The 10,180-nt window shown below is 40.7% G+C and overlaps 1 protein-coding gene and 1 long non-coding RNA gene across 3 annotated transcripts; one reads left to right on the forward strand and one right to left on the reverse strand.

Moving 5' to 3' along the window:
• The first annotated feature begins 83 nt into the window (after nt 1–83).
• ywhaqb (tyrosine 3-monooxygenase/tryptophan 5-monooxygenase activation protein, theta polypeptide b) lies at nt 84–9,845 on the forward strand. Of its 2 annotated transcripts, none has more exons than XM_071498009.1 (6): nt 84–220; nt 798–1,218; nt 5,809–5,932; nt 7,483–7,646; nt 7,741–7,836; nt 8,774–9,845. In XM_071498009.1, exons 2-6 carry the CDS (start codon nt 925–927, stop codon nt 8,846–8,848), a joined length of 753 nt encoding a protein of 250 aa, XP_071354110.1. In that variant the 5' UTR covers nt 84–220; nt 798–924; the 3' UTR covers nt 8,849–9,845. The 2 variants fall into 2 exon arrangements, with proteins under 2 accessions (XP_071354110.1, XP_071354111.1); XM_071498010.1 differs by having other exon boundaries at nt 111–216.
• LOC139632805 (uncharacterized) lies at nt 4,878–6,832 on the reverse strand. Its single transcript, XR_011693625.1, has 3 exons — nt 6,606–6,832; nt 5,264–5,340; nt 4,878–5,082 (listed from the first exon to the last, which is right to left on the reverse strand). It is a non-coding gene; the product is annotated as an uncharacterized lncRNA (long non-coding RNA).
• Nucleotides 9,846–10,180: the final 335 nt, after the last annotated feature.

The raw sequence follows: 10,180 nt of genomic DNA on the forward strand, positions 1-10,180 counted from the left end.
GTCCGCCTCTTTCCCCCGCGCTAAACAGCTATTGGCTCACACGGTGAAATCTTCCTGTCGATCAAGTTAGATTGCGATTTACGATTGGAGAGACGATATCCAGATGAGCCGCCCCGTTTCAGCAAGCACAGTTGGATTTTCGCTGCTGCTGCCGTTCTTTGCCTTTCTGACCGATCTGTCAAATCGGATCAATTTGTGGAGCAAATTCGGACCTCAGTAGGTCAGAAACGATGAGTATTTTACTATTTTCCCTTTTACCTGAAGTGTATTATCGCTCGCTGCTCGCTAAACCGACACATTTTGGTTCATTTAGTGTTTTGTATAAGTAACGCTAGCGTGACATTTTGTATTGAAAGGAGTGGCCGATGTAGCTAACGCCAGCTAGCTTTGGATAACTTGCTAGCTGCACCAGACAGCTTTGTGGCGGGTTTGCCAGCAGATCTCTGCTTCCGATGCTCGCAGCCAGCCTCAGCTTATGTACCGTTCATAAAGATAGCATTTGGTTTTTGGTTTTTAACACTGCACGTTGTGAGAAATCCTGTAGGTAAAAATCACAGTCTAAGCGGGCTGGCAATTTTGTCAGAAAAGGAAAAGTGTATAGAAACGGATTTTTTTTTTTTTTTTTTTTTTTTTTCCCCCCGTTGCAAGTATTTTAATGACTGCTGTTACCGATCGTGCCCCTTTAGAGCTAGGATGCATGTTCTTTTATGCCATGACGATAATCGGCGGATTATTTTGTCCTCAAGTTGTATATAGTTTTATCAACATCTAATAATTTTATTAACTCTTTTTCACAGCTTTGTAACGTTACTGTGGGGAATAACATCGTCGATCCCTTGCTGCACCCATTCTTCAACTCAGCAGTCCCTGACTGTCACATACCCCCGGATTTCTGATTTCTCAGTCCCCTAAAATATATAAACTATGGATAGAACGGATCTTATTCAGAAGGCCAAGCTGGCGGAGCAGGCTGAACGCTACGATGACATGGCAGATTGCATGAAGGAGGTAACAGAGAAGGGTGGCGAGCTGTCAAACGAGGAGAGGAACCTGCTGTCCGTCGCCTACAAAAACGTGGTTGGGGCGAGGCGGTCCGCATGGAGGGTGATGTCCAGCATCGGACTGAAGACCGAGGGGTGCGAGAAGAAGCAGCAGTTGGTCAAGGAGTATCGGGAGAAGGTGGAGAAGGAGCTGCAAGAGATCTGCAACAACGTTTTGGTAAAGCATCGACATTTTATCCTGATTTTATATTTAAGTCTGCCGCATGGATGTGAGATGGAAACCACTTTCCTGAAAAAAGTACTCTAAAAGCAGAGATATCATAGTTTGGTACTGGTTTGTTTAATACTCCCCAACTCTTGCTCTTGAGGACAGTACAGAGGGTATTTTTGTGTTAAAATAAATGTATAGTGTAGCTTAGCTATGTCGACTGTTGAACGAGAAGAAAAGTGAAAGAATTTACATTTGCACCACTTATTTGTTAATATGTTTGCATTGAGTCATCTACAGTTGACAGTTATCATGAAATATGTATACACAAAATTCATAGTGGCATATGATTATGCCTATTTTAGTCCTATAATCTGTGTCAAATGGCATCTTCCCTGTTTCCTGTGAGCTCCTGTTGTATAAATATGGCCTCTAAAGGCGGAGAGGACAAGGAAGTATTATGTAGTCCTCCCGCTGTTCCTGCCTTTTGGGAATCTGAATATAGAACAATGGGCTTGAGATCTTGTGAGGGCGTGAACTGACAAAAGGTCAAAATGACTACACCAGCAAGGTGTGTCTGAATGGGTGGAGAGAAAACTCAGGCCACACACAGGAAAGATAAGCTGTACACTCTGTGTTCTGTAAAACTGTGCTATATTCTGTGTCCATGCAGTCCCATCTGGCAGATAGAAGCCTAATGTGGTTAACCAAGTGCAAGAATTTACATGCATAAACGACTCGTACTAAGCCCAGTTTGAACAGATCAGCAATGAAACTGTGCTTGATAGGTTAACTAAATTTGTTCTCGGACATTACTTTCCACATTTCAAGGCTAAGCTTTACTGGAATACTGGGGGTGGGGTGGATGTGTATGCATTCACCTCTTGTTTGTTCAGCACAGCTTGGTGCTTTACATTATTTCCAGCCTGACTTCATAATGGATTAGAGGAGATCTGGGTGGAAGCTTAGCTGTAAGATTGAGATAATTTCCCCGAGCTGTTGTCTTTAAAATGCACTGCAAAGCTGTTGAGGCCAATCATTTTCCACCAGCTTCCCATGGGTGTTCCTGAGACAGTGCTCTTGCATGGCTGTGACTCAGCTTTCAGTATCTGTGCTACTAAGTGTTGACTGAGGGCGTGTCAGTCTTCATGCCTTTACTTGCACCCACAAAGGCAGAAGAGCAGAGACCACAATAGCCAAGTAAGCTGCTTGTGTGCCCCTCTTTCTTGATTTCCTGCATAGTACACTGTGAAACCAGATAGACTTGCATCACAGGTGAAAGCGGGCCTCAGTTGGGAGGCAGCAGAGGCATGGGGATGTTTGGTTTCCTCACAGGATGTGAATGTAGAGCTTGTAAAGCAGACAGGGTGTCAGCTGAGTACATTCGGACTATTCACTCTTCTTCAGAGCTTGTCTCTACTTTTACATCTGAAGCTTCAGAACAAATAATACAATAATGTGAATCGAGTATTCTAGTGCTGGTACACAGGCACATTTCATTACTGTACCTGCCTGATAATCGCATTTGCAGAGTAGGAGGTGGGGGGGGGGGGCTAGAACCACCTTAAACCCAATGTCCTCGCTAATTGTAGAGTGGCTAATTAAATTGATAAAAAAGGGATTAGTCCATGTTTGGTGCATATCAATTCCTGTTAGACATGTAAAGGCACTCGCGCACACAGCCAGTCAGGCTTTTATCCAGCAACACTATTTGTGCTATCTTGTGAACACTGGTGACTGAAATCAGAGCTTTGTGTGAAAGCACTGGGAGCAAGGCTACTCCTCTTCTTGTCTATTGTGCAGAGCATGCAGTGAAAGAGGAATGCTTAGCACTTGAGACATGCATGTGTAACGGCTGAGCCAATCTTTGTGTCAGTAAATGACTGGGGAGTGGCTGCTGGGGTGGGTTTGGCTCAGACAAGAGCAGCGTCTTTCTTCCAGGTTTAGGAGAGAAAATCTCCTTTTTTTTTTTTTTTTTTTTTTAATTTTTTTATTACAATTATGTAAGTTAAAGACAAAGAGGACGGTCATACCCTCTCTGAACACTGTATTGCTTCTCAGTCGGGACGGTCATTAGAGTTGAGGTGTTGGCGAGCGTTTTCATTCTGAGTGAAATGATTAATCCGATCTCTAAATCGGTTAACTTGAGCATAAGCCATGGTTTCACTGACACAGATTAGCCCTAGTAATCTTCTCATGTCCATTGAAAGACGGATGACTTGGCCTAGAGTGTAATCACAGGATGTGATTAGTCTTATGTTTTGCTACATTACCACTACATTCTGCTGCTTTGTTTATCATATTGTTTAAATCCTCAAGCAATTTTAAACAACTAATTGTAACCTTTAGAGGAAACGGTCCCTAAAAGGTACACTATGCCATTTTAGTCAGACAAAATTTTGGTAATAATTCAATCTTAAGGTTGTGAAGATAAGTCTTACATTCCACTATTCAGCTTTGTGCAATTAAGTTCAAAACCAAACATTTATCTAATTGAAAAGGAGCAGGTAGTTCTTCTGCAGAAGTAAACTCACATTCACATTCTCATTCTCCTCTAGCTGTCATCTTTAATCCAAATTCTGCACTTTATAGACTAGGCAGAGGCAAATCCTTCATTTTCCAGAAAGAGACAGAGCTATGTTGTTTTGTTAAAATATACATTCACATGCTGCAGTGTGGTCCCTTTTTTTGAGCTCTGCGGTTTCAAGTAATAATTGGGAGTGGAACACAAAGCAGGCAGTGCTTGTATCTTTTCCTAGACCTTGCTAATGGAACATTTGTGAGTAACTTTCAATAGGGAATGATGCCAAGTCTCTTAAAATCAGCAGCAAGACTGGTGTCAGCAATAAGACATCACATTTTGCTATACAGTGCTGACATAGGGGAGTGCTTATAAAAAGATTGTGGAATCTGGGGCAGAAGACAGCTGGGGATACACTAGAGGCCTGGCCTGGTTGTGGACAGTTCGGAGCGACTTTAGTGGAAACTGACACAGAGCAAAATGTTTCCTCTAAATGACACTGGGTGAGCACATGTACTTGACTCCTGATGGAGCAGAACTGTACTCATTAATCATTGAGCTGAGCAGCTATGAACAGCAAAGACAGTGGTGCTCTCTGGTGGATGGAGGCTAATGGGACACTTTTTTATCATTATGGGTGAGCCCCACCTACAGTGCATGTGGAAAGTATTCAGACCCCTTCAATCATGTCACGTTTTGTTATGTTGCTTCCTTATGCTAAAATAAAAAATCTTTCTCACTTTTTTTTTCTCATCAGTCTACACTCAATGCACAGTGATGACAAAGGAAAAAACAAAATTTTAGAAATTACCCTACATTTATAAAAAGGAAAACTGAAATATCCCTTTGACTAAGTATTTAGACCCTTTGCTCTTACACTTGAAATTTAGCTCAGGTGCCTCCTGTTTCTCTTGATCATCTTTGAGATGTTTCTACACCTTGATTGGAGTCCAACTGTGGAAAATTCAGCTGATTGGACATGATTTGTAGAGACACACACCTGTCTGTATATGATTTTGCAGCTGACAGTGCATATCAGAGCAAAAACCAAGCAATGAGGTGGAAGGAACTGTCTGCAGAGCTCAGAGACAGGATTGTGTTGAGGTTACAAAAAAATTCTGTTGTGTTGAAGGTTCTCAAGAGCACAATGGTCTCCATAATTCTTTAATGGAAGAAGTTTGGAACAACCAGGATTCTTCCTAGAGATTACTGCCCGTCCAAACTGAGCAGCTGGGGGAGAATGCTAAGAGAGGTCACCAAGAATCTGATGGTCGCTCTGGCTGAGCTCCAGAGATCCTGTGTAGAGATGGGAGAAACTTCCAGGACAACAGTCACCTCAGCACTCCATTGACCTGTCAGAGCAACCAGACAGAAGTTTTCTTCAGTCAAAGTTTGCAAAAAGGTGGTTTAAGGACTCCGAGACTGTGAAACAAGATCCTCAGATTAAAAACCAAGTTGATCAAACTGTTTAGCCTCAATTCCAAGAGTCATGTCTGAAAGAAACCAAACGCCGTTCAAAAAAATGGCCAGTACCATTCCAATGGTGAAACATGGTGGCGGCAGCATCACACTGTGGGGGTGTTCTTCTGCGGCATAGACAGGGCGACTGGCTGAATGGAGCAACGTACAGAGATATTCTTAATGAAAACCTGGGCTGAAGGTTCACCTTCAGCAGGACAGGGTCTGAATACTCCTGTCAATGTGATACTGAGATTGATTAGGGAAAAAATGAATCTAAACAGTTGTAGCATAAGACTGCCACAAAAAAGTAAAGGGTCTGAATACTTTCTGAGTGGACTGTATATTATTGTTTTGTGTTGCACCATGCAATGTGGATGTGTTTGTTGTTCATCTTAATTTGTGTTCAGTTTGGCGCAGTTAGTGACTGTTACTGTGAACATATGGTGACTGCAGTTTTGGTTAGTGATGTAATTATCACCCTTCAGTTCTGGGTCTTGATCTTGCCATCAGATGTTGTGGTGTGCTTGTGGTTGAGATGACTGTTCTAAAAATGTCGTACAGTTCAATATTTCCTGTGTTCACCTAATGAAATTGATCTGATGTTTTTGTCTTTACAGAAACTGCTGGATAATTATTTAATTGGAAACTCCACAAATCCCGAGAGCAAAGTCTTCTATCTAAAGATGAAGGGGGACTACTATAGATACCTTGCTGAAGTTGCCTCTGGAGATGACAAATCAAGTGAGTTTACATATAGATTTCTATCTAAATTGCATTTAGAAAGACACCACCAAGTTTTTAGTTACTGTCTTTTATTTCTTTTGTGCTTTTCTTTTCTTTGTGTGTACCGTGTAGTGGGGAGTCTTTAAGGTGTCCAGGCTTATTTTTCATTTCTATGTAAAAAGCTAAAATAAGCCTCCCTCTGTGTTTTTCAATCTGGGCCCCTTCACACTCCAAATAGGAATGTGTCAGATTTTGTCTTGGAGCTAAGATCTGGAAATTACGTCAAATGGGTCGATGTGTTACGGTCGTGTGACCACAGTGTCCCATCTTATAGGAGGGCATAACAGGAGTGGGTGGCAGCTTTCCCACAGGGAGAAATGTATAGTTACAGAATTTCTTTGCCACCAGCCTTCACTGCTCTCCTGTGTATTCCAGGTAGAACCAAGTTGTCCTGTTGTCCGATCAGTTACCTTGGTATTTCTGCTAATTCTCTGGCAGCAATTCAATGCCGGAACTGTTCTAGTTCACAAAAGACTCCTCAAACAATCAAACTTGTTTAAAAAAACAAACAAAAAAATTCTGAACATTTAATTATCACCACTGCCTGTGTGGACTTGCAGACATTGTGCCCACCAAGTATTTCATGGATAATTAATCATCAACAGTTCTTGTGAAAAGACAAAATACTCACAGTGCATTAGTCAGTTTCTCAGTACTTCTGACATCCTTCCCTCCTGCCTGTGGAAGTTTCATTTCCCAGAAAAGGCCAAGTAATCTTCTGAAACAGCTGGCTACTATAGTTTGTAACAAAATTTACTGCAACAACAGTAAACAGTGCATTTTTTCAGCCGTTAGTGTGTATTTATGCCACCAGGCCGTTGTTGATTTTGATTGATTCAAAATACACTACAGTGCCTGAGTCCGTGGCAATGAAACATCATATCACTCAGTGCAGTGGTAGAGCTCATTGATATTATTAATAGATTTTGGACAATGGCACTCTATGACACAAAGGAAAAAGATATACTAGGATTTTACTACACAGATAAAAGTTTTTAGTTGGATAAATTCATTACTAGTTTTGGCTTTCATTGGGATTAATGAGACCAGTCACATGGTTTAAACAAGTATTTCGACATGATGGGAATTACTCTTACTTCCTTTCTTGCTGAGAGTTTGACAAGAAGGTTGATTGACCTCCCAAACATGTGCATTAAACACAATGCTGAATCTGCTGCTGATAAGTTTAGCTTAGCACAAAAGCTGGTAAATGGGAGGGGAAACGGCTAGCCTGTAGCTCTCTAGTACATGACACCCTTAAAACCATGAATTTGTCATTTCCACGCATGGGTTTCTGTGCAGTCGAACTATTGCTCTCAACTCATATTCGTCTCAATGAGTCAAAATGTTTTCTTTTTGTCACTTTGACTTGAAACTTGTATAATTGTCAAAAGCTATGTTACTATCCTCAGACAAATTGTAATATTGTCAAGTGAACTTGTATGTCAACCTTGACTAAAACATATATTGACTATCATAATCTTTTTGATTCCTTCCTCTTTCTACAGAGACCATTGAAAACTCACAGCAAGCATACCAGGAAGCATTTGACATCAGCAAGACTGAGATGGACCCCACACATCCCATCCGCTTGGGCTTGGCACTTAACTTCTCCGTCTTCTACTATGAGATCCTCAACTCCCCAGAAAAAGCCTGCGAGCTGGCCAAAAAGGTCTGCATACTTTTCTTATAAAAATCTTTCACCCCCCCACCTCAGGTGTCTGTTGTACGTTCAAAGTCTTAACATTTTCCTTTTCTGATTACAGGCATTCGATGATGCCATTGCAGAGCTTGACCAACTAAATGAGGAGTCCTACAAAGACAGCACTCTTATCATGCAGCTCCTCAGAGACAACCTGACAGTGAGTGTTCTGCTCCCACATGGCACTAAAATGATCATTATGGTGGAGCAATGGTGTTTTAGTGTTTCAATGTCTGTCTTTAAGTCTCAGGATGCTTCAAACAAATCATGCCACATCATTCTCAGCCCTGTCTACAAGCAAAAGTGTATTTCAAATAGCAAAACGGGGGTTAAAGTATACACTTTGAAACAGAACGGCAGTTTTAAACATGACAATTTTTTTTAAATCAGATATACTATGAGTCATGTATGATTGTAGGTATAGGAGGCTACAGTAGTATGTGATCTTTGATGGAAGAATGCCTATTCTACAACTCCACTGCAGATGACACATGGACATTATATGCTATGGCTCTTGAAAAGACCACGCAAAAAATTTAGTTAGTTGTACACACAGGCAGTCTGACAATCACAGCCACAGTGATTGGATAAGTACTTCCATCACTGTTTGTTTTCAAGAATGTCACATAAAGTCGTGGGTCTCTAACCTTATCTCCACACTGTCGGAAAAGGGGATTAAAAAGTAGTAGTAGTAGTTAGTTTGAAGTATACTGAGTTGCCTCAGTATTCCTTTATTGTCCAGAGAATTTAGATGTCGGGAAAGAAATTCCACGACCTGAAATTTTTAGTCAACACCGAAAAAGTCTCTTAACTTTCCAAAAGGCAGAGACGTGCACAGATGTTCAGAGACATTTCTAATTAGGCTCAAATGTGTAATCACTGCCAGGTAGTGCCTTTACAAAGTACTGCATTTGAATGCATGAATGAGTAAGAGCTCAGATTGTTTTTTCTTTGTGGATTTACATGATTACCGATCATGTTTTTACCACCATCATGAGATTGTGCAAATACCAATAGACACATGATGTATTGTATTTAGAAATGGCAGTGGTGCATGATTTTTTCTGTATTCCAAATATCTTTGTTTCTCTTCCCAGTTATGGACATCAGACAACGCTCCTGAGGAGGGCGAGGGCGGAGAAGGAGGAGAGGGCGGCGAGAACGAGAACTAAAACACGCAAGCCCTCAATGTTGGGGTCATCTCCAAAAACAACAAAAGGAAAAAAAAACTTTTTACACATCCTTCATTCCTTATTGCTCCACTCAAACATTCTACCAATGAAACCCATTGCTGAAAAGAGTTGTGTAAGGAAATAAATAAGAAAAAAAAATCATTCTTTTCACAATGCAGATTTGGACAAGTGGTGAAAAGAGAAACCCTCCATTCTTCTGGTTTGTGTTTGTCCTGGCCTTCCCATGTGTGCAGTTTCAGCTGTAGAAAAGTGATTGATAGCTTGACAATGGTATCAGACTCCTAGCTCAATTTAGAGGCAGAAAAAATTAAGTCGTTGAACAACTGTAAGCCTAAATCCCATCAATTGAGAGGGTTTTGATTTTTTTTTTTTTCCCCCAATGAGAAATGTTAGATATGAAAACTAGTTTCCCCCATTCCGTTTTTCTTTTTTAGTGTGTCTGTCTCTACAGTTACGTGGTACGGTTACAGCAGCTGAAGTCCAACTTCAAACAAATTTTCATACTGCAGGGAAAGCCAGTGCACTTTACATACTGGCAGCAAATCCATAATACAGCCAAGTAATGCCCATTGGTAAAATCCTCACTTTCTGCCCTGGTTATGATGCCACTCTATCACTGAAGCATGTCTGTCTGTGGGGGGAAATGGTGGTGCTTGTTTGTCTGACCAAATGCAGGGACCTTTTTAATGGGAAGAAGACAATTATGTCATGCATGTCTCTTGAGATATTACACTGGAATGGGAACAATTGCTGTAACACACACAAGTCCAAGTGTCAAGTTTAGTAATTTTCAATGCAGGTTTGTACACATCCTACAAGAGGGTGATTTGTTAGTCTGTCCAGTGATTGTCATTAGAGATTTGGACCACTATTGTTTTGCTATTCATTCAATTGTAGTCCCCAAAAGCCTTGTGGAAATGTTTGAAACCCTATGTATCAGCTATGTTAACATGAATAAAACATTTTATAAACCAAGTCCAAGTCTGTCTGTCTGTTCAATTTCCTTGCATAATAAATGTGTTTGGATATTTGTAAATGTCCTGTACCTGTTATTCTTGCAAAATGCCCCCTTCTTGATAGTTAAATGGCTCTCGTAACCTTAAACTGGAGTGAAATCTAATTTATTTTAGATTTTTAACTCTAAACTGAAATTACCAGTAGGCAGTTGAGAGCAGTACTTGTGTTATTTGGAGGCCAAAAAGAAAAGAAAAAGGGAAAACTGAAAACATTGACTGGGTAATTATGTTTGTGCTACAGAGTGATCTCTCATCAATGGTGGAAAGAAGAAACTAAATAGATTTACTGAAGCAG

This window comes from Trachinotus anak, unplaced genomic scaffold, assembly GCF_046630095.1.
Source record: "Trachinotus anak isolate AG129_WGS33_773 ecotype Australia unplaced genomic scaffold, CSIRO_AGI_Tana_v1 ptg000015l, whole genome shotgun sequence".
Lineage (NCBI taxonomy): Eukaryota > Metazoa > Chordata > Actinopteri > Carangiformes > Carangidae > Trachinotus > Trachinotus anak.

What these genes read in the sequence shown, in the direction of transcription:
- ywhaqb (XM_071498009.1), top strand. Translation starts at nt 925, where the DNA reads ATGGATAGAACGGATCTTATTCAGAAGGCCAAGCTGGCGGAGCAGGCT. An exon ending in AGATCTGCAACAACGTTTTG is followed by an intron (nt 1,219 to 5,808) that starts GTAAAGCATCGA and finishes TTGTCTTTACAG; the next exon opens with AAACTGCTGGATAATTATTT. An exon ending in CCTGCGAGCTGGCCAAAAAG is followed by an intron (nt 7,647 to 7,740) that starts GTCTGCATACTT and finishes TTCTGATTACAG; the next exon opens with GCATTCGATGATGCCATTGC.